The 24,961-nt window shown below is 43.5% G+C and overlaps 1 protein-coding gene across 2 annotated transcripts; it reads right to left on the bottom strand.

The window, feature by feature from the left end:
* Positions 1-531: 531 nt before the first annotated feature.
* On the bottom strand, positions 532-18,141 carry LOC123731726 (zinc finger protein OZF). Of its 2 annotated transcripts, none has more exons than XM_045711129.1 (4): positions 17,499-18,141; positions 16,985-17,229; positions 16,471-16,630; positions 532-1,975 (listed from the first exon to the last, which is right to left on the bottom strand). In XM_045711129.1, exons 1-4 carry the CDS (start codon positions 17,854-17,856, stop codon positions 999-1,001), a joined length of 1,740 nt encoding a protein of 579 aa, XP_045567085.1. In that variant the 5' UTR covers positions 17,857-18,141; the 3' UTR covers positions 532-998. The 2 variants fall into 2 exon arrangements, with proteins under 2 accessions (XP_045567085.1, XP_045567090.1); XM_045711134.1 differs by having other exon boundaries at positions 17,159-17,229; positions 17,499-18,140.
* Positions 18,142-24,961: the final 6,820 nt, after the last annotated feature.

Below are 24,961 nucleotides of genomic sequence, written 5' to 3'. Positions count from 1 at the left end.
TTTCGCTGTAGTAATGGTGCAAGCATGACGCTAATGAATCTGTACTCAGGAAACAAGAGTACAGCAAAGCCTTATCATTACAAAAAGTATTTATCTGGGTGATATTTTTTTCTAGGCGCACTGGTGCTCCCGTATTAAAATTCCAGGTCGCACAGGAAAATATTAAGGAGCATGTGCGACTGAAACGGTGGGGGTGGGGGTGATATTTATTGTCTCTTTTAGGGTGGTGGAACGCCAGGACCTGGCCTGTTTTCCTCTACGCAGACTTACACCTGAGGGGTATACAACAACAGCAGGGTCAATGAGTTAGCCAGCTATCTTTTCTTTTTTTGAAAAGAGAAGCTTGAAATGGGCATGGTCTGAAAAACGCATATCTAAGTTGATATTTTTGAATGAACCAGAAATGTCATAGTTATTTCTGGTTCTTTATAAAAGTTAGATGGCTACCTTATTGATCCTGCCTTGCAGTACACACATCTCAATATGAATATGTACATTATGGATAAATACTGTTGGAATAAGAATTGTACATTTTTCTCAGTCTGTACATTTGTTTATTTTTCACATACATATACAATGCAAACACAAGAGGAAATATATCACATCTAAATAGCACTTGATTAACACAGAGAATATACACAAAGCCAGAGTTCTAAAAAGTTATAATTTAATTAAAAAGCATTACAACTGACCTACTCTATATTGAAACAGACATACTCACTCCATTTTCAATTCATGTTAAAAAACATTGAGTTCACTTTGTACAATTTGATTTCATGTGGAATAAACAAATATACAGTCAGTCAAAAATATGAGACAAGTGTGTGAGCACTGTATGTGTTAAATACATCAGTTAATTAATGAGTTATGTTAAATCTCTCGTTCCACACTGAGAGCAGTGGTAAGGTACTTCCACTGTCTGTGACCTCATGGTCTTTCAGGTTCCCTAATTAGGTAAATATCTTTCCAATATATATTTCTCTTCAATGTGGATTCTTTCAAGGCTTCCCTGCGGAGTGTATAAGCTCATGTTTTTTCAGGTATCTTGACTGTGTGAAACTCTTTTCACACTGGGAACAGGGGTGAGGCTTCTCTTTTATGTGCGTCCACTCATGTCTTTTCAGGCTCAGTAACTGAATAAATGTCTTTCCACACAAGGAGCAGTGTAAGGGCTTTTCTTCTGTGTGAATTCTCTCATGTGTTTTCAGGTGCCCCAACCGGGTAAAACTCTTTCCACACTGGGAACAGGGGTGAGGCTTCTCTTTTATGTGTGTCCACTCATGTGTTTTCAGGCCCCATAACTGGATAAAACTCTTTCCACACAGGGAGCAGTGGAAATGCTTCTCTCCTTTGTGTAATATCTTATGTTTTGACAGGCCCCCTAACTGAGTAAAACTCTTTCCACACAGGGAGCAGTGGAAGGGCTTTTCTCCTGTATGAATTCGCTCATGTGTTTTCAGGTGCCCCAACCGGGTAAAACTCTTTCCACAATGTGGGCAATGGTAGGGCTTTTCTCCTGTGTGAATTCTCTCATGTGTTTTCAGGTGCCTCAACCGGGAAAAACACTTTCCACAAAAGGAACAGTTGAATGGCTTTTCTCCTGTGTGCATTCTCTCATGTTCCTTCAGGCCCCCTAACTGGGTAAAACTCTTTCCACAATCAGAGCAGCAGAAAGGCTTCTCTCCTCTGTGCCTTCTCTCATCCATTTTCAGCTGCCATAACCGGGCAAAACTCTTTCCGCATTGGGAGCAGTGGAAAGGCTTTTCTCCTGTGTGTATCATCTCATGTCTTTTCAGGCAAAATAACATGGCAAAACTCTTTCCACACTGAGAGCAGTGGAAAGGCTTTTCTCCTGTGTGTATCATCTCATGCCTTTTCAGGGACCCTAACCGGGAAAAACTCTTTCCACACTGGGAGCAGTGGTGTTGCCCTGCTGGGTTGGACGTCTCTGGCTCCTCTGAGTCTAGTCTTTCACCTGCCAAAGAAAAATTGTGTTTATTTAAAAGAGAGACCTGAATGAAACAACTGTCTTCCTATGAGGTTGAATCCTAATCACATCCCTCAATAACCTGAGGCCAGTTTTCAAACAATTCATAATTTAAAAAGTCTTATAGCAGAGCACTATAATCATAGATATTGAGGACTACTGTATTTAAATCAATGTCATAAGCTGCATTTGATCCACTGGTAATAATGTTTTGTTGGTGACCCACTCTTTGATGGTAAACACATCTTCCATTGTAGCTTTAAAGGGATAAGGTGAGATTCTGGCAATGTGTTAGCACAATGACTGGAAGTCTACAGGTATGCTAGCTAGCATTGGCTAGTGAAACTACCTCTAACTTCTTGTTTTGAATTGTTTTTAAAAATGTTAATTTAACCTTTATTTATACAGGTTTTTTCTCATTAAGATAAAATCTCTTTTTCAAGAGACACCCGGTCCAATAGCAGCAAGGGGAACAAAGTTTCAGACAAAACAACTTACATACACTAACACAACATTAAACAAAACTATAGACACACATACAGTACAACTATTACATATTACGTCAAAAAACACAAATGTCTTGACAAAAGAAACAGCTACACTCTTCTATGATATTTACGTCGATCAAGTGTTTAAACTCCACCAACGAGACTAGATCATCACATTTTAAAATGTTCAGGAGAGAATTCCAGGACCACGGAGCTGAGCAACAAACTATTCCTCCCATGACCTGTCCTAATTCTTGGTACTGTTAATCGCAAATGAGAATGGGACCGTAATTTATATTTAATTACCAGCCTGATTAAAAAAAGAACAGCGTTAAAATGGCATTTTACCCCGTATGGCCTTATAAATCAGTGTATACCAGTGTTAAAGCCTACGCAGGGTCAATGATGACCAGTTAACAGCGCTGTAGAGATCACAATGATGTGTTAGACGTTTTTGATTTGTAATGAACCTGAGGGCCACATGATATACTGAATCAAGTGCTCTCAGGGTAGTGGTTGAGGTCTGCATATATATATATATATATATAACATCACTAAAATCTAAAACCGCCAGTAATGTACATGGTACCAGCTCAATCCTGGCCTCCAGAGAAAAACAAGCCTTATGCCGGTAATAAAAACCTATTCTCAGCTTGAGCTTCCTTAGAAAGTTCTCCACATGAACAGAACATTTTGGGGCGGCAGGTAGCCTAGTGGTTAGAGCGTTGGGCCAGTAACTGAAAGGTTGCTAGATCGAATCCCCAAGGTAAATATCTGTCGTTCTGCCCCTGTACAAGGCAGTTAACCCACACACCCAAATATTTGTACACTGACTTGCTCTATAGTATGTCCATCCAACGTAGCGATGACATGATTAGTAACATGCCTGGCATTTGAAAATACCATGGATTTTGTTTTACCCGAATTCAGAACCAGCTTTAAAATCATACAGATTCTGTTGTATGGTGTTAAACGCTCTTTGGGCATTTTCAAAAGCTAAAGATAAACTACTACCACTTGAATAAAGAACAGTATCATCTGCATAAAAATGAAGATCCGCTGTTTCAATAAGATCCCCAATGTTGTTGATATACAAAATTAACAGTAGCCCAAAATAGAACCTTGCGGAACACCTGAGCACAACTCTATGGACTCAGATTTACAACCATCCGCCATTAAACACTGTGAATGATTTGATAGGTAATTTATTAACCAATCTAGAGCATATCTAGAGTAATTCCATATCATTTTAATCTTTGCACTAGCACAGCATGGTCCACGGTGTCAAATGCCTTCGACAAATCAATAAAGACAGACACACAATGTAACTTCTTGTCAAGAGCACAATGGATGACGTTTAAAACCTTCAATGTTACTGAAACAATGCTGTGGCCAGACCTAAAACCTGATTGCAATCTATTTAAGATGTTTTCTTGGAGGTAGGCCTTCAGCTGCCTACTAACTAAGGACTCCAGTACCTTTGACAGTACAGACGATTTTGATATGGGTCGATAGTTGTCAAGTAGCGAAGGATCTCCACCTTTCAGGAGAAGCAGCACAAAAGCAGATTTCCATAACTTGGGGTTTTCCTTAACATCAAGTGTGAGGTTAAAAATACATGTTAAGGGGGAGGAGAGCTAGGAACTGCACTGTTGAAGCTAGAAACACAAGCATTTCACTACACTCGAAACATCTGCTAAATATGTGTCTGCAACCAATAACATTTGATGAACCCTGATTTTATCTTCCATCTTTGTATCCATTTCACTCTTTTCAAAGAGGGGACCCAAAGTTCCTCCACTCATGCCTCCTAAAATAATTGTTCAGCAGGATGCAAGGTAAGACAAATGAGGACTAATGTCTGTATGATTTGTTAATTTGTTACATCTTTCAGGAAATCCAGAAGCTGTGTGGAGTATTCCCAACAGGCCAAGGACTGGGTATAGCAGAGTGTCTGAACAGAAGACATTCAACTTTATAACCCCGTGGGTCCAGCAGGCTGATCTAGGACCCCGTGGGTCCAGCAGGCTGATCTAGGACCCCGTGGGTCCAGCAGGCTGATCTAGGACCCCGTGGGTCCAGCAGGCTGATCTAGGACCCCGTGGGTCCAGCAGGCTGATCTAGGACCCCGTGGGTCCAGCAGGCTGATCTAGGACCCCGTGGGTCCAGCAGGCTGATCTAGGACCCTGTGGGTCCAGCAGGCTGTCTAGAACCCCGTTGGGGTTGACCCACCGGGTGACCCCATTGGGGTTCAAAGTTGACCCACCAGACCTACCTCCCAACATCGCCCCGGGGGACACCAGACCTACCTCCTAACATCGCCCCGGGGGACACCAGACCTACCACCCAACATCGCCCCGGGGGATACCAGACCTACCTCCTAACATCGCCCCGGGAGACACCAGACATACCTACCAACATCGCCCCGGGGGACACCAGACCTACCTCCCAAAATCACCCCGGGGGACAGCAGACCTACCTCCCAACATCGCCCCGGGGGACACCAGACCTACCTCCCAACATCACCCTGGTAGAAAGAAAAAAATCAACCAAACTTTAAACCTAACTTTGCAACTACCTTTAGCTAGACAAATAACGGCGGTGTGATGTTGTGGAACGCCATCAAAAACATGTCATGCAATCATTGGTGGTTCAATCATTGGTGGTTGTATGCGGTGTGAATGATATGTAGACCACCTGGAACAGCACAATTCTAGACCTCAGGGGTGTATTCATACCGGGACACATGGCCATAGAAATCAGAATGAATACAAGAACCTCTAACCCTGGTCAACTCATGGCCATAGACATCAGAATGGATAGAACGGGATTGGAACCTCTAACCCTGGTCAACTCATGGCCATAGATATCAGAATGGATAGAACGGGATTGGAACCTCTAACCCTGGAAATTTGACTGGTCAACTCATGGGTACACTTGCAATGGCTGCCTGGTGTGTCATCAAATCAAAGTTTATTTGTCACATGCTTCATAAACAACAGGTGTAGATTAACAGTGAAACGCTTCCTTTCAGGCCCTTCCCAACAATGAGAAGAGAAAGAAAATAGAGAAGTAAAACATGTAATAATAAATACACAACGAGTAACGATAACATGGCTGTATACACAGGGGTAACAGTACTGAGTTGATGTGTAGGGGTACTAGGTAATAACATGGCTGTAAACATAGGGGTAACAGTACTAAGTTGATGTGTAGGGGTACTAGGTAATAACATGGCTGTAAACACAGGGGTAACAGTACTGAGTTGATGTGTAGGGGTACTAGGTAATAACATGGCTGTAAACACAGGGGTAACAGTACTGAGTTGATGTGTAGGGGTACTAGGTAATAACATGGCTGTAAACACAGGGGTAACAGTACTAAGTTGATGTGTAGGGGTACTAGGTAATAACATTGCTGTAAACACAGGGGTAACAGTACTAAGTTGATGTGTAGGGGTACTAGGTAATAACATGGCTGTAAACATAGGGGTAACAGTACTAAGTTGATGTGTAGGGGTACTAGGTAATAACATGGCTGTAAACATAGGGGTAACAGTACTAAGTTGATGTGTAGGGGTACTAGGTAATAACATGGCTGTAAACACAGGGGTAACAGTACTGAGTTGATGTGTAGGGGTACTAGGTAATAACATGGCTGTAAACACAGGGGTAACAGTACTGAGTTGATGTGTAGGGGTACTAGGTAATAACATGGCTGTAAACACAGGGGTAACAGTACTGAGTTGATGTGTAGGGGTACTAGGTAATAACATGGCTGTAAACACAGGGGTAACAGTACTAAGTTGATGTGTAGGGGTACTAGGTAATAACATTGCTGTAAACACAGGGGTAACAGTACTAAGTTGATGTGTAGGGGTACTAGGTAATAACATGGCTGTAAACACAGGGGTAACAGTACTGAGTTGATGTGTAGGGGTACTAGGTAATAACATGGCTGTAAACACAGGGGTAACAGTACTGAGTTGATGTGTAGGGGTACTAGGTAATAACATGGCTGTAAACACAGAGTACCAGTACTGAGTTGATGTGTAGGGGTACTCGGTAATAACATGGCTGTATACACAGAGTACCAGTACTGAGTTGATGTGTAGGGGTACTCGGTAATAACATGGCTGTATACACAGAGTACCAGTACTGAGTTGATGTGTAGGGGTACTCGGTAATAACATGGCTGTAAACACAGAGTACCAGTACTGAGTTGATGTGTAGGGGTACTAGGTAATGGAGGTAGATATGTACATATAACTAGGAATAAAGTGACAGATAATAAACAATAGCAGCAGTGTGTGTGATGCGAGTCAAAGTTAATGCAGATAGTCCAGGTAGCCATCTGGTTAATTATTTAGCAGTCTTATGGCTGTTCAGGGTCCTGTTGGTTCCAGACTTCACACATCGGTACCTCTTGCCGTACGTGATACAATCATTTCCATGGTAATGTAGAATGTTCATTCAAATGATGCTAACGGATGTCGCTCTTGAAATGGAATGGATTTTTTGTAATGTCAGTTGAGTTGATGCAACAAATCATAGCACAGACTGATGGGAACACTTCCTGCTTTTACTTCCTGCTTTGCCCCAATGGGAACAGTCGCAATGACCGACAGTCCTCCCATTATGACATCATCGTCTTGAATGGGAACACCCGTTCTGTTCAATGAGGGGATTTGATTCATCTGGCGCCCAGTGAGGCTTGTTTTACAACCTGGTAAAGTTCTGGAACCAGGCTGCCTCCCAGGTCTGAGCCAGCACATGGAGTAATGAGGAGGATTCTGTGGGAAGATCTCAATTGCATACTCCTCACGTCGCCTCTGCTCATCTCCTTCTCAAAACACACATTGGATGAGAGACAGAGGTCCTCTGGATTTCTCATCCAATGCGTTTTGAGAAGGAGAGAGGACACAAAGACTATGCAATTGGGATCTTCCCTGCGTTTTACATAAACCCCACAGTTCTCAAACATTGTACCTAGAGATCTACCGTCCTCTAGGTTCTCAATCCAACCCTAATCAAGCCCAGCTGTTGGAGTGAAAATCTACAAGATGGTTGCTCTCTAGGTACATGTTTGTAAATCCCTGGTCTAACTAATGCTGAGTGACACTGCGAATTGCTTAGTAACTGTGTAATTGTTGTTTTATGTTTTATAATTTAAAAAAAATATGAACAATTGAATGTTAACTACAATGTTATTTCTTGAAAATGTTATTCGTATAAGACGGTATGAGCCTCAGCTTCCTGGAATCCAATGTAGCTGCTGTTTCTCTCCAAAACTCTTGAACGTGCCGTCCTTGGCCAGCTCTCCTGCTATCTCTCTCAGAATTACCTTCTCGATCCAAATCAGTCAGGTTTCAAGACTGGTCATTCAACTGAGTCTGCTCTTCTCTGTGTCACGGAGGCTCTCCGCACTGCTAAAGCTAACTCTCTCTCCTCTGCTCTCATCCTTCTAGACCTATCTGCTGCCTTTGATACTGTGAACCATCAGATCCTCCTCTCCACCCTCTCCGAGTTGGGTATCTCCGGCGCGGCTCACTCTTGGATTGCGTCCTACCTGACAGGTCGCTCCTACCAGGTGGCGTGGCGTGAATCCGTCTCCGCACCATGTGCTCTCACTACTGGTGTCCCCCAGGGCTCAGTTCTAGGCCTTCTCCTATTCTCGCTATACACCAAGTCACTTGGCTCTGTCATATCCTCACATGGTCTCTCCTATCATTGCTACGCAGACGACACACAATTAACCTTCTCCTTTCCCCCTTCTGATAACCAGGTGGCGAATCGCATCTCTGCATGTCTGGCAGACATATCAGTGTGGATGACGGATCACCACCTCAAGCTGAACCTCGGCAAGACGGAGCTGCTCTTCCTCCCGGGGAAGGACTGCCCGTTCCATGATCTCGCCATCACGGTTGACAACTCCATTGTGTCCTCCTCCCAGAGTGCTAAGAGCCTTGGCGTTACCCTGGACAACCTGTCGTTCTCCGCTAGCATCAAGGCGGTGACCCGATCCTGTAGGTTCATGCTATACAACATTCGCAGAGTACGACCCTGCCTTACACAGGAAGCGGCGTAGGTCCTTATCCAGGCACTTGTCATCTCCCGTCTGGATTACTGCAACTCCCTGTTGGCGGGGCTCCCTGCCTGTGCCATTAAACCCCTACAACTCATCCAGAACGCCGCAGCCCGTCTGGTGTTCAACCTTCCCAAGTTCTCTCACGTCACCCCGCTCCTCCGCACACTCCACTGGCTTCCAGTTGAAGCTCGCATCTGCTACAAGACCATGGTGCTTGAATACGGAGCTGTGAGGGGAACGGCACCTCCGTACCTTCAGGCTATGATCAGGCCCTACACCCAAACAAGGGCACTGCGTTCATCCACCTCTGGCCTGCTGGCCCCCCTACCTCTGCGGAAGCACAGTTCCCGCTCAGCCCAGTCAAAACTGTTCGCTGCCCTGGCACCTCAATGGTGGAACAAGCTCCCTCACGACGCCAGGACAGCGGAGTCAATCACCACCTTCCGTAGACACCTGAAACCCCACCTCTTTAAGGAATACCTGGGATAGGATTTAGTAATCCTTCTAACCCCCTCCCTCCCACCTACCCTCCCCCCCAAAAAGGATATAGATGTACTATTGTAAAGTGGTCGTTCCACTGGATATCATAAGGTGAATGCACCAATTTGTAAGTCGCTCTGGATAAATGACGTAAATGTAAAAAATGTAAATGTTGTGGTCAGGGTAGTTAGAAATAACTTCTGCCACCAAAAGCTGGCATGACCCGTCGATGGCATTGACCTAGATGTTCTCCCCTCAGAATCCACTCCAGGGTGAGGACCCGTCGATGGCCTTGACCAAGATGTTCTCCCCTCAGCATCCACTCCAGGGTGAGGACCCGTCGATGGCCTTGACCTAGATGTTCTCCCCTCAGCATCCACTCCAGGGTGAGGACCCGTCGTTGGCCTTGACCTAGATGTTCTCCCCTCAGCATCCACTCCAGGGTGAGGACCCGTCGATGGCCTTGACCTAGATGTTCTCCCCTCAGCATCCACTCCAGGGTGAGGACCCGTCGATGGCCTTGACCTAGATGTTCTCCCCTCAGCATCCACTCCAAGGTGAGGACCGGTCGTTGGCCTTGACCTAGATGTTCTCCCCTCAGCATCCACTCCAGGGTGAGGACCGGTCGTTGGCCTTGACCTAGATGTTCTCCCCTCAGCATCCACTCCAGGGTGAGGACCCGTCGTTGGCCTTGACCTAGATGTTCTCCCCTCAGCATCCACTCCAGGGTGAGGACCGGTCGTTGGCCTTGACCTAGATGTTCTGCTGCATTGTCAGTCTGATATTCTACCTCCTCCATTATCGTAATAAACAGGTCCCATTGTTGACAGCCGAGACATTCACTGTCTGTTGGTAGAGGTAGGCATCTCACGCAACTGCACCACCAGTCACCATGTGTTCTGTGTGGAGTAAAGGTGGTCTAGAGTTTTTCCCCTCTGGTTGCACATTTAACATGCTGGTAGAAATGAGGTGAAACGGATTTAAGTTTCCCTACATTAAAGTCCCTGGCCACTAGGAGCGCCACCTCTGGATGAGCTTTTTCCTGTTTTCTTATGGCCTTATACAGTTTGTTGGCACCATCCCTTCGGTGAAGCATGGTGGTGAGACCTGAAAATAGCTGTGCAGCGACACTCCCCATTCAAACTGACAGAGCTTGAGAGGATCTGCAGAGAAGAATGGGAGAAACAAGTGTGCCAAGCTTGTAGCGTCATACCCACTTAGACTCGAGGCTGTAATCGCTGCCAAAGGTGCTTCAACAAAGTACTGAGTAAAGGGTCTGAAAAGTTATGTAAATGTAATATTAGTTTATTTTTAAAACATTTGCAAAAATTTCTAAAAACCTGTTTTTGCTTTGTAATTATGGGGTATTGTGTGTAGATTGAGGGGGAAAAAAAACAATTACATTTTAGAATAAGGCTGTAACGTAACAAAATGTGCATAAAGTCAAGGGTTCTGAATATTTACTTTCCGAATGCACTGTATATGTTTAGCTTAGATGTGCTCCATTTAAACAGTGGACCAAATTATTCAACTCAGTTTCTCCTTCAAGCACCATCTCTCAATCCGTCCTGTGTGTCGTGCGGCAGCATCACAGTAGTGGAAACCACGATTGTTCTCAGGGCAGGCCTGGTTGTAGCTAAATATGTCCGAGTCGCATCGGGACAGTTTTAGCATTTTAGCTAACCTAATTCTACTAACCTGCCACGTTAATTATCCTAACCTTAACCTAATTCTACTAACCTTAACCTAATTCTACTAACCTACCACGTTATTTGCACAAACCTACCATGTTAATTATCCTAATTCTACTAACGTGCCACGTTATTTGCGCTATCCTGCAACGTGAATTATCCTAACCTGCTATGAAGGTCACTTATGCTAGTCAAAACCGGCAGACGTGCCCTAAGAACAGTCTTGGTTTCTACTAATGCGCCACAGCGCTCTAGGCAGAGACCCCGTTTATAGCTCAGTGGCAGAGACACTGCAAATTGAACTCGGTGAGACACTCCTAAATTGATAGTGCAGTTTGTTTAGTCAATTTTACAGCTAGCTAGCTAGCTACTTCACATGCAAGGAACAGAGCGCAGGCTTTTTTTGCGCCCTTCTCAAATCATCAATAGCCTCTAGTCGCATCATGCAGCCCATATATCTTCTGATTTCTAAGACATTCTAAGGTTTGTGTCATTCACAAATAGTTGAGAAATGGCTCAAAATCTAGCATCTATGACCTGTTTCAAATGATCACCTTTACACTCAACATAGTCACTTCATATGCACACTCTCGCTCCGGAATGGGAAAAATATCCTTTCTATTCAGCCAAGTTAAATTATATCCTTCTTATTATAAAATAGTAACAGGAAACAGAGGTTTGGGCACCGCTGACCTAGAATCACTTGGAGTAAGGTTACCGATGTCACTAATACATGAAACAGAAATTAGAATTCGTATTTTAACCTGTTAGGGCTAGGGGGCAGTATTTGCACGGCTGGATAAAAAAATGTACCCGATTTAATCTGGTTACTAATCCTACCCAGTAACTAGAATATGCATATACTTATTACATATGGATAGAAAACACCCTAAATTTTCTAAAACTGTTTGAATGGTGTCTGTGAGTATAACAGAACTCATTTGGCAGGCAAAACCCTGAGACATTTTCTGACAGGAAGTGGATACCTGATGTGTTGTATTACCTTTAAACCTATGCCATTGAAAAACACAGGGGCTGAGGAATATTTTGGCACTTCCTATTGCTTCCACTAGATGTCACCAGCCTTTACAAAGTGTTTTGAGTCTTCTGGAGGGAGATCTGACCGAACAAGAGCCATGGAACGATGATGGCCCATTAGACACCTGGCGCGCGAGTTCATGTTGGGTACCCTCGTTCCAATACGTTATAAAAGAGAATGCATTCGTCCACCTTGAATATTATTCATGTTCTGGTTAAAAAGGCCCTAATGATTTATGCTATACAACGTTTGACATGTTTGAACGAACGTAAATATATTTTTTCCCCCTCGTTCATGACGAGAAGTCCGGCTGGCTTAGATCATGTGCTAACAAGACGGAGATTTTTGGACATAAATGATGAGCTTTTTTGAACAAAACTACATTCGTTATGGACCTGTGATACCTGGAAGTGACATCTGATGAAGAGAATCAAAGGTAATGGATTATTTACATAGTATTTTCGATTTTAGATCTCCCCAACATGACGTCTAGTCTGTATCGCAACGCGTATTTTTCTGGGCGCAGTGCTCAGATTATTGCAAAGTGTGATTTCCCAGTAAGGTTATTTTTAAATCTGGCAAGTTGATTGCGTTCAAGAGATGTAAATCTATAATTCTTTAAATGACAATATAATATTTTACCAATGTTTTCTAATTTTAATTATTTAATTTGTGGTGTTGACTTGACTGCCGGTTATTGGAGGGAAACGATTTCCTCAACATCAATGCCATAGTAAAACGCTGTTTTTGGATATAAATATGAACTTGATAGAACTAAAAATGCATGCATTGTCTAACATAATGTCCTAGGAGTGTCATCTGATGGAGATTGTAAAAGGTTAGTGCATCATTTTAGCTGGTTTTATGGTTTTGGTGACCCTGTCTTTGAATTGACAAAACATTACACACAACTCTTGTAAATGTACTGTCCTAACATACTCTAAATTTATGCTTTCGCCGTAAAACCTTTTTGAAATCGTAAAACGTGGTTAGATTAAGGAGATGTTTATCTTTCAAAGGGTGTAAAATTGTTGTATGTTTGAAAAATTTGAATTTTGACATTTATTTGGATTCAAATTTGCCGCTCTTGAAATGCACCTGCTGTTGATGGAGTGCACCACGGGTGAGACGCTTGCGTCCCACCTAGCCCATAGAGGTTAACGTTTGGTTCATGCATGTGACAGACCAATACCTCACGAGGCTTCTTCTCCAAGCTGAGACCTTGAAACTGAGATATCCCTTTCATTCTCAAAACAAGGGTCTGGGCGTATTGCCAAATTGCAGATACTTATAGTGAGGGTTCGTTCAATCAGTCACTTACATGAACACAGACATTGGTTATTAGAAAAGCACAAACATAACATTTTCCATCACAATAGCATCAGAGAGGAAGAAGTGAAGCGAGAGGTTTCACTCTCGTCAAAATATGCCTAATGCATTTCTATCGGCTTATTTTGGACCAGAACTTGTCGCCTGCCTTCACGCCATTGGGACAACTCCCATTGTTAGGGCGGAGACTTGAGAATTTTGTCATAATATACAGATCTCTGATAGTATTTTCTTGTTGTCACATCCTTTTACTGTTTGGGGAAAAAAATGTAACAGTTTGTTGACTGCTTAATAAGGGTGGGTTAGTCGACATCAAAATTAATCGAAATTTGTATCCCTAGACAAAATATCTTTCTGAAACAGAAATGGCTGTAATAATCTTGTTTACATGGACACATCTGAACTCAGTTTACCTGATGGCACTGATAAATGCAGAAATATCGCCTTTTCAAAATATATCTTCTGCCACAGCTATTATGTTATTTTTGTGAAGCATATTTGATTCTGAGTTCAGACATATACTGTATAACGTTATGTGAAAACGACTTCTGAGACGCAAACCTTTAGTTGTTTCCGGACTCACTTCACTCGCGCTAAAGGCTCGCAAACATTTAGTTGTTTCCAGACTCACTTCACTCGTGCTAAAGGCTCGCAAACATTTAGTTGTTTCCAGACTCACTTCACTCGTGCTAAAGGCTGGCTCGGGTGGGACGCCCACCTAGCCCATAGAGGTTAAAGTTCCCTGATTTTAAAATCAGTATTTCTGTTAATAATTTACATTTTTTATTGATTCTTATCCACATGTTGTCACGTCCTGACCAGTAAAAGAGGTTGTTTGTTATTGTAGTTTGGTCAGGGCGTGGCAGGGGGTGTTTGTTTTGTGTTTCGGGGGTTTTTGTATATGTTCTATGTTAGTATATTTCTATGTCCGTGTCTAGTTTTTCTGTTTCTATTTTTGGGGTTTTTGTTTGACCTTCAATTGGAGGAAGCTGTTTCTTGTTGCCTCTGATTGGAGGTCCTATTTAGTAGAGGTTTTTCAGCTTGTGTTGGTGGGTGGTTGTTTTCAGTCTAGTGTTTTGTACCTGACGGAACTGTTCAAGCTGTCGTTCATTTTTTGTTTTGTTTACGTGTTCAATAAAAGTTAAAAAACCTGCATGTTTAGTTAATATTGCCTGCTAACATGAATTTCTTTTAACTAGGGAAAATGTGTCACCTCTTGCAACAGAGTCAGGGTATATGCAGCAGTTTGGGCCGCCTGGTTCGTTGCGAACTGTGTTTAGACTATTTCTTCCTAAAAAAGACAGCCAACTTCGCCAAATGGGGGATGATTTAACAAAAGCGCATTTGCGAAAAAAGCACAATCGTTGCACAACGATACCTAACCATAAACATCAATGCCTTTCTTAAAATCAATACACAGAAGTATATATTTTTAAACCTGCATATTTAGCTAAAAGAAATCCAGGTTAGCAGGCAATATTAACCAGGTGAAATTGTGTGACTTCTGTTGCGTTCATTGCACGCTGAGTCAGGGTATATGCAACAGTTTGGGCCGCCTGGCTCGTTGCGAACTAATTTGCCAGAATTTTACGTAATTATGACATAACATCGAAGGTTGTGCAATGTAACAGGAATATTTAGACTTAGGGATGCCACCAGTTAGATAAAATACGGAACGGTTCCGTATTTCACTGAAAGAAAAAACGTTTTCGAGATGATAGTTTCCGGATTTGACCATATTAATGACCTAAGGCTCATATTTCTGTGTGTTTATTATATTATAATTAAGTCTATGATTTGATAGAGCAGTCTGACTGAGCGGCGGTAGGCAGCAGCAGGCTCGTAAGCATTCATTCAAACACCACTTTCGTGCATTTGCCAGCAGCTCTTCGCAATGCTTCAAGCATTGAGCTGTTTATGACTTCAAGCCTATCAACTCCCAAGATTAGGCTGGTGTAACCGATGTGAAATGGCTAGCTAGTTAGCGGGGTGCGCACTAATAGCGTTTCAAACGTCACTCGCTCTGAGACTTGGAGTAGTTGTTCCCCTTGCTCTGCATGGGTAACGCTGCTTCGAGGGTGGCTGTTGTCGATGTGTTCCTGGTTCGAGCCCAGGTAGGGGCGAGGAGAGGGACGGAAGCTATACTGTTACACTGGCAATACTAAAGTGCCTATAAGAACATCCAATAGTCAAAAGTATTTGAAATACAAATCGTATAGAGAGAAATAGTCCTATAATTCCTATAATAACTACAACCTAAAACTTCTTACATGGGAATATTGAAGACTCATGTTAAAAGGAACCACCAGCTTTCATGTGTTCTCATGTTCTGAGAAAGAAACTTAAACGTTAGCTTGCTTACATGGCACATATTGCACTTTTACTTTTTTCTCCAACACTTTTTGTTTTTCCATTATTTAAACCAAATTGAACATGTTTCATTATTTATTTGAGGCTGAATTGATTTTATTGATGTATTATATTAAGTTAAAATAAGTGTTCATTCAGTATTGTTGTAATTGTCATTATTACAAATAAATACATTTTAAAAAGTTTTTAAAAAAAGAGAAGAAAAATATTTTGCTGAATAATCGGTATCGGCTTTTTTTGGCCCTCCAATAATCGGTATCGGTATTGAAAAATCATAATCGGTCGACCTCTAGTTGAAACGCCTCCTGACTAGCGAGATGACAAGCCAGTACGGGTGAAACGCCTCCTGACTAGCGAGATGACAAGCCAGTACGGGTGAAACGCCTCCTGACTAGCGAGATGACAAGCCAGTACGGGTGAAACGCCTCCTGACTAGCGAGATGACAAGCCAGTACGGGTGAAACGCCTCCTGACTAGCGAGATGACAAGCCAGTACGGGTGAAACGCCTCCTTTCTAGCGAGATGACAAGCCAGTACGGGTGAAACGCCTCCTTTCTAGCGAGATGACAAGCCTGTACGGGTGAAACGCCTCCTTTCTAGCGAGATGACAAGCCAGTACGGGTGAAACACCTTCCGACTAGCGAGATGACAAGCCAGTACGGGTGAAACACCTTCTGACTAGCGAGATGACAAGCCAGTACGGGTGAAACACCTTCTGACTAGCGAGATGACAAGCCAGTACGGGTGAAACGCCTCCTTTCTAGCGAGATGACAAGCCAGTACGGGTGAAACACCTTCGGACTAACGAGATGACAAGCCAGCACGGGTGAATTGCCTTCTGACTAACGAGATGCCACCAATCAGTGCACAATTACTTTTGCAAAAAGCAGTTTGTGAGTAGTTTCAAAACTAATGAGCTGCTATACAACAGTGAATACACTGACCACAGAACTGTAACAGAAGCAGATTGTAGTCTAATCCACACACCACTGTTCTTACTTGAATCTGAATCTCCTTCTTCTTTTCCTCTCACAGTCCCTCTCAGACCCAGTGTTTTCCTGCAGTCGACCAGCTGCACAGACACCCTCTTCAGACCCCACAGTAAGGCAGCAGTGGGAGAGGCACGACCTGGGGACCCTGGGAGAGGGAAAGACATGTCCTGGAAACCACAAAAATAAACAATCAATTTAGGGTGGGAAACACTCTCCTACCTTGATTCCTCTCCTTCTCTGGACTATAAATGCATTGAAGGAGAAAGTCCACGAGGAGGAACCTCAGATCAGAAACACTCCTACCTTGATTCCTTGGTTCCTCATTCTCTGGACCTCCTGCTATAAATGCATTAGAGGAGAAAGTCCAATCAGAATCACCTGCATTTGCAAAAAACATTCACATATATCAGTATTTGGATGAACCTCAAATATTCTCCTCCAATGCATTAATAGAAGGAGGTCCAGGAACCAAGGAATGACTGTTGAGAACCAGAAACACTTTGTGACTGGGATGTACTCACACCACACCCCCTCTGCTCTGGGGTGTGGCACTCTGGAGCCGACTCTGCTTTCAGCATGTTGCTAGGAAACCAATGCTTGTCTTTCAAGTCCCATTCTTTGTCGCAGTGAATAGAATCGTCATCACCACCAAACTGTCTGGGATTCACGGGTGCCACATTAGATACTTCCTGTACCTTTCTGATGTCCTCCTTCACTGTAGAGCCCTGGGAGGGCCAGAAAACTGCATATTGCCTCGTTTTTGGATCTGTAAAAGGGAAGAGAGTTTGACTACCGGTAAAAACAAAGGTTATAGCTTGCTCTCTCATCTGATTCCAAACATATCCCTTATCATCCTAGGACCTTCAGTTGGAGAGCAATAGACGAGCGAACTCTGAATACAAACTAAACGAAAAACATAAATCCACATTTTAAAAAGTACTCTTTTTTGTTTGTTTATGAGGTCAGTAGAATGCCCCTTTAAAACCACACCCCGGTTCAACAACTGCATAGGTGTCCCATTAAGACAATACTCACTGGTGTTAATCGGATCTTCAGTCTCCTCCTCTTTCACTACAAAAGGTTCTTCTTCTTTCAATGTGATATCCTCCTCTATCTCATTTTTCATTCGGAAAGCTTCTACCTCCCCTTCTTCCACTATGACAACCTCTATCCCCTCTTCCTCTTTCACTGTGACAGCCTCTATCTCTTCCACTGTGAAAGCCTCTATCCCCTCCTCCTCTTCCTCCTTTTTAATTCGAAATGCTTCTTCCATTCCTATCACTGTAATATCCTCCTCCTCTTCTTCTTTAACGACAATGTTCATCCCCAGAGCTGCTTTCTCCGTCCAGCAGACCTCTTCACTAGCAGGAGGAGAGTAGCTTTGTGAGCTCATTGTCAGGGATGTTAGCTAGCTAGCTAGCTATCATTAGCGACTACCCTAGTGCTAGGCTCGGTAACACATTTGCAAATTCAACACGCAAATTACGTTTAAATGAACTAGTAGATACGTTAACAGAACTGTGTTTAAATCAATGGGATGGATTTGTGTAGCAACACAAACATGGTGTACAGAGCTTCAATGTTTCTACTTCCATGTTGGTTAGCAAGCTACCGAGGTAGTTGAACCGTGTCGTTCCAGAAGCGTCCAAAGCAGTCGGTCGTCACTAGTTACCACAGCCACAAAGTTATAAACCCCACCCATTTCTACAATCTTCTTAAAATCTGATTTCAACCTTAACCCTAACCACATTGCTAACCTTATGCCGAACCCTAAATTAAGACCAAAAAGCAAATGTTTGTTTAAATTAATTTTTCGATATAGCCAATTTGGCTTTGTGGCTGTGGTAACTAGTGGAAACCCGTGTGTCCACTACATTGTACGTCACGCAAGAAGCATCACCTGAAAAACTCACTTCGCCATCTGCTGACTGGAGTGGGTAACGCAGTTTATAAAAAGATTCAGTAAAGAACTTAAAACATTCCTCCTTTTCCACTACTGTCCCGTCAATGGGGGGGGGGAGGTTAACACATTAAATGTTTTACTCACATTGGCCACGGAGAAGGAGAGCCCACAGGTTTTGGTAGCGGGCCATGTCAGTGGCACTGTATTGTCCTCAAAGCGAGCAAAGAAGTTTTTTAATTTGTCTGGGAGCAAGACGTCGATGTCTGCGGCGGGGCTGGTTTTCTTTTTGTAATCCATGATTGACTGTAGACCCCGCCACATACGTCTCGTGTTTGAGCCGTTGAATTGCTACTCTACTTTGTCTCTATACTGACACTTTGCTTGTTTGGTTGCCTTGCGGAGGGAATAGCTGCACTGTTTGTATTTGGTCATGATTCCAGGCGCCTTGCCATGATTACAAGCAGTGGTTCGCGCTTTCAGTTTTGCATGAATGCTGCCATCTTGCCAGCTTCTACTTTTAAAAATCCACCTTTCCAGAAATAAGTCTCTCACTGTTGCCACTTGTTACAGACCCCCCTCAGCCCCCAACTATGCCCTGGACACCATATGTGAATTAATTGCCCCCCATTTATCCTCAGAGTTTGTACTGTTAGGTGACCTAAACTGGGATATGATTAACACCCCGGACGTCCTACAATCTAAGCTAGATGACCTCAATCTCACCCAAATTTTCATGGAACCTACCAGGTACAACCCCAAATATGTAAACTCGGGCACCCTCATAGATATCATCCTGACCAACCTGTCCTCTAAATACACCTCTGCTATCTTCAACCAGGATCTCAGCGATCACTGCCCCATTGCCTGCGTTCGTAATGGGTCCGCGGTCAAACAACCACCCCTCATCACTGTCAAACGCTCCCTAAAACACTTCAGCGAGCAGGCCTTCCTAATCGACCTGGCCGGGTATCCTGGAAGGATATTGACCTCATTCCATCAGTAGAAGATGCCTGGTTATTCTTTAAACGTGCTTTCCTCACCATCTTAAATAAGCATGCCCCATTCAAAAAATGATATAGCCCTTGGTTCACTCCAGACCTGACTGCCCTTGACCAGCACAAAAACATCCTGTGGCGTTCTGCATTAGCATCGAATAGCCCCCGCGATAAGCAACTTTTCAGGGAAGTTAGGAACCAATATACACAGGCAGTTAGGAAATCAAAGGCTAGCTTTTTCAAACAGAAATTTGAATCCTGTAGCACAAACTCCAAAAAGTTCTGGGACACTATAAAGTCCATGGAGAATAAGAGCACCTCCTCCCAGCTGCCCACTGCACTGAGGCTAGGAAACATTGTCACCACCGATAAATCCACGATAATTGAGAATTTCAATAAGCATTTTTCTACGCCTGGCCATGCTTTCCACCTGGCTACCCCTACCCTGGTCAACAGCTCTGCACCCCGCAGCAACTTGCCCAAGCCTCCCCCATTTCTCCTTCACCCAAATCCAGATAGCAAAATCTGGACCCCTACAAATCAGCTGGGCTAGACAATCTGGACCCTTTCTTTTTGAAATTATCCGACACAATTGTTGTAACCCCTATTACTAGCCTGTTCAACCTCTCTTTCGTATCGTCTGAGATCCACAAAGATTGGAAGCTGGGTCATCCCTCTCTTCAAAGGGGGAGGCACTCTAGACCCAAACTGTTACAAACCTATATCTTTCCTACCCTGCCTTTCTAAGGTCTTCGAAAGCCAAGTTAACAAACAGACCACCGACCATTTCGAATCCCACCTTACCTTCTCCGCTATGCAATCTGGTTTCCGAGCTGGTCATGGATGCATCTCAGCCATGCTCAAGGTCCTAAACGATATCATAACCCCCATCGATAAAATACATTACTGTGCAGCCGTATTTATTGACCTGGCCAAGGCTTTCGACTCTGTCAATCACCACATTCTTAACGGCAGACTCAACAGTCTTGTTTTCTCAAATGACTGGCTCGCCTGTTTCACCAACTACTTCTCAGACAGAGTTCAGTGTGTCAAATCGGAGGGCCTGTTGTCCGGACCTCTGGCAGTCTCTATGGGGGTGCCACAGAGTTCAATTCTCAGGCTGACTCTTTTCTCTGTATACATCAATGATGTCGCTCTTGCTGCTGGTGATTCTCTGATCCACCTCTACGCAGACGACACCATTCTGTATACTTCTGGCCCTTCTTTGGACATTGGGTTAACTAACCTCCAGACAATCTTCAATGCCATACAACTCTCCTTCCATGGTCTCCAACTACTCTTAAATGCAAGTAAAACTAAATGCATGCTCTTCAACCGATCACTGCCCGCACCTGCCCACCTGTCCAGCATCACTACTCTGGACGGTTCTGATTTAGAATATGTGGACAACTACAAATACCTAGGTATCTGGTTAGACTGTAAACTCTCCTTCCAGACTTACATTAAGCATCTCCAATCCAAAATTACATCTAGAATCAGCTTCCTATTTCGCAACAAAGCAACCTTCACTCATGCTGCCAAACATACCCTCGTAAAACTGACTATCCTACCGATCCTCGACTTCGGTGATGTAATTTACAAAATAGCCTCCAACACTCTACTTTGCAAATTGGATGCAGTCTATCACAGTGCCAGCCGTTTTGTCACCAAAGCCCCATATACTACCCACCACTGCGACCTGTATGCTCTCGTTGGCTGGCCCTCGCTTCATTTTCGTTGCCAAACCCACTGGCTCCAGGTCATCTATAAGTCTTTGCTAGGTAACGCCCCACCTTATCTCAGCTCACTGGTCACCATAGCAGCATCCACCCGTAGCACGTGCTCCAGCAGGTATATTTCACTGGTCACTCCCAAAGCCAATTCCTAATTTGGCTGCCTTTCCTTCCAGTTCTCTGCTGCCAATGACTGGGATGAATTGAAAAAATCACTGAAGCTGGAGACTCATATCTCCTCCACTAACTTTAAACATCAGCTGTCAGAGCAGCTTACAGATCATTGCACCTGTACATAGCCCATCTGTAAATAGTCCACCCAACTACCTCATCCCCATATTGTTATTTATTGTTATTTATTTTTTGCTCCTTTGCACCCCAGTATCTCTACTTGCACATTCATCTTCTGCACATCTATGACTCCAGTGTTTAATTGCTATATTGTTCTTATTTATCCTACCTCATTTGCACACACTGTATATAGACTTTTTCTATTGTATTATTGACTGCATGTTTGTTTATTCCATGTGTAACACTGCTTTGCTTTATCTTGGCCAGGTCGCAGTTGTAAATGAGAACTTGTTCTCAACTGGCCTACCTGGTTAAATAAAGGTGAAATAAAAAAATAAAAATCAATGGTTTCTGGTTAGGGAATGTTTAATAGTCACAGTGGGTACAACATCTCCGTTGCACTTGCTAATGAACTCACTCACCGAGTCAGCGTATACATCAATGTTGTTGTCTGAGGCTATCCAGAACATATCCCAGTCCACATGATCAAAGCAATCCTGAAGTGTGGAATCTGATTGATCAGACCAGCGTTGGACGGACCTGAGCACGGACGTTTACTGTTTTTGTTTTGGACTATAGGCTGGCAGCAACAAAATGGAGTCAAGGTCAGATTTACCAAAGGCAGGACGGGGGAGGGCATTGTATGCATCGCGGAAGTTAGAGTTGCAATGATCCAGAGTGCTAGCTGCCCGTGTCGTTAATTTGATATGCTAATACAATTTAGGAAGTCTCGTTCTCAGGTTAGCTTTGTTAAAATCCCCAGCTACAATAAATGCAGCCTCCGGATGTATGGTTTCCAGTTTACATAGAGTCCAGTGAAGTTCTTTCAGGGCTGACGAGGTATCTGCTTGAGGGGGGAGATATACACGGCTGTGACTATAATCAAAGAGAATTCTCTTGGAAGATAATGCGGTCGGCATTTGATTGTTGTCAATGCTGCCAATGACTGGAACGAACTACAAAAATCTCTAAAACTGGAAAGAGTTATCTCCCTCACTAGCTTTAAGCACCAGCTGTCAGAGCAGCTCACAGATTACTGCACCTGTACATAGCCCATCTATAATTTAGCCCAAACAACTACCCCTTCCCCTACTGTATTTATTTATTTATTTTGCTCCTTTGCACCCCATTATTTCTATTTCTACTTTGCACTTTCTTCCACTGCAAATCTACCATTCCAGTGTTTTACTTGCTATATTGTATTTACCTCGCCACCATGGCCTTTTTTGCCTTTACCTCCCTTATCTCACCTCATTTGCTCACTTTGTATATAGACTTATTTTCTACAATATTATTGACTGTATGTTTGTTTTACTCCATGTGTAACTCTGTGTTGTTGTATGTGTCAAACTGCTTTGCTTTATCTTGGCCAGGTCGCAATTGTAAATGAGAACTTGTTCTCAACTTGCCTACCTGGTTAAATAAAGGTGAAATAAATAAATAAATAAAATTGTAAGGAATTCTAGATCAGGTGAACAAGAGGACTTGAGTTTCTGTATGTTGTTATGATTTCACCATGAGTCGTTAATCATAAGGCATACACCCCCACACTTCTTCTTACCAGAGAGATGTTTGTTTCTGTCAGCGCGATGCATTAAGAAACTGGGTGGCTGTACCGACTCTGACAACATATCCCGAGTGAGCCATGTTAACGTGAAACAGAGTTTGTTACAATCTCTGACTACTTTACGTCATTCCAAATAAGCAAATGTGATGTTTTCTCTTTTTGAAGTGGACGACCTGTTGGACTATATATGTTGAGGGTTTCCTTCATGTGCTCATCTCCCAGGTGCTTGTAAGGACACAGATGACAGACAGGTAGGATCCAGTTGAGGTGGTTTAATGCTGATTCACACAGAGCAGGAACAGCACAGTGATGGGCTAAGGTGGTTTAATGCTGATTCACACAGAGCAGGAACAGCACAGTGTATGGGCTAAGGTGTTTAACGCTGATTCACACAGAGCAGGAACAGCACAGTGATGGGCTAAGGTGGTTTAATGCTGATTCACATGGAGCAGGAACAGCACAGTGATGGGCTAAGGTGGTTTAATGCTGATTCACACAGAGCAGCTCAGTGTATGGGCTAAGGTGGTTTAATGCTGATTCACACAGAGCAGGACCAGCTCAGTGTATGGGCTAAGGTGGTTTAATGCTGATTCACACAGAGCAGGACCAGCTCAGTGTATGGGCTAAGGTGGTTTAATGCTGATTCACACAGAGCAGGACCAGCTCAGTGTATGGGTTAAGGCACTAATGGCTTGACAATTGTTTTAACCAAGAGTATGTATGGTTCTGAAAGTAAAATGGGACTTCACTAGTTTGGACAATACAGCATAACAACATGGCTGTGACTTCACTAGTTTGTACAATACAGCATAACAACATGGCTGTGACTTCACTAGTTTGGACAATACAGCATAACAACATGGCTGTGACTTCACTAGTTTGGACAATACAGCATAACAACATGGCTGTGACTACACTAGTTTGGACAATACAGCATAACAACATGGCTGTGACTACACTAGTTTGGAAGATACAGCCTGACAACGTGGCTGTGACTTCACTAGTTTGGAAGATACAGCCTGACAACGTGGCTGTGACTTCACTAGTTTGGAAGATACAGCCTGACAACATGGCTGTGACGTCACCAATGAAAGATCAACGAGATGCTGCCACACAGCAGTAGAAGCAGCAGTAATCATCTGTTTTGGGCAAATGTGAAAACAAACCCCCTAACGGTCCCACTCATAGAGGTTGTATGTGGACACCTGCTTGTCCAACATCTCATTCCAAAAACAATGGCATTAATATGGAATTGGTCCCCCCCATGCTGCTATAACAACCTCCACCCTTCTGGGAAGACTTTCCACTAGATGTTGGAACATTGCTGGGGGGTGGGGGCTTGCTTCTATTCAGCCACAAGAGCTTTATTGAGGTCGGCCACTGATGTTGGGCGATTAGGCCTGGCTTCACAGCAGGCGGTCCAATTCATCCCAAATGTGTTCGATGGGGTTGAGGGCAGGGCTCTGTGCAGGTCAGTCAAGTTTTTCCACACCGATCTCGACAAACCATTTCTCTATGGACCTCGCTTTGTGCACAGGGACATTGTCATGCTGAAACAGGAAAGGGCATTCCCCAAACTGTTGCTACAAAATTGAAATCACAAAATCATCGAGAATGTCATTGTATGCAGTAGCGTTAAGATTTCCCTTCACTGGAACTAAGGGGCCTAGCCCGAACCATAAAAGACAGCCCCAGACCATTATTCCTCCTGCACCAAACTTTACAGTTGGCATTATGCCTTCGAGCAGGTAGCGTTCTTCTGGCATCTGCCAAATCCAGATTTGTCCATTGTGCTGCCAGATAGTGAAGCGTGATTCATCACTCTAGAGAATGCGTTTCCACTGCTCTGGAGTCCAATGGCGGCGAGCTTTCCACCATTCCAGCCGACGCTTAGCATTGCGCATGGTGAACTTAGGCTTGGCTGCGGCTGCTCGACCATTGAAACCCATTTCACAAAGCTCTCAGACAAACAGTTCTTGTGCTGATGTTGCTTCCAGAGGCAGTTTGGA

This window comes from Salmo salar, chromosome ssa02, assembly GCF_905237065.1.
Source record: "Salmo salar chromosome ssa02, Ssal_v3.1, whole genome shotgun sequence".
Lineage (NCBI taxonomy): Eukaryota > Metazoa > Chordata > Actinopteri > Salmoniformes > Salmonidae > Salmo > Salmo salar.
The sequence above is the reverse complement of the archived record's forward strand: the minus strand, read 5'-3'. Positions and strand labels throughout refer to the sequence as shown.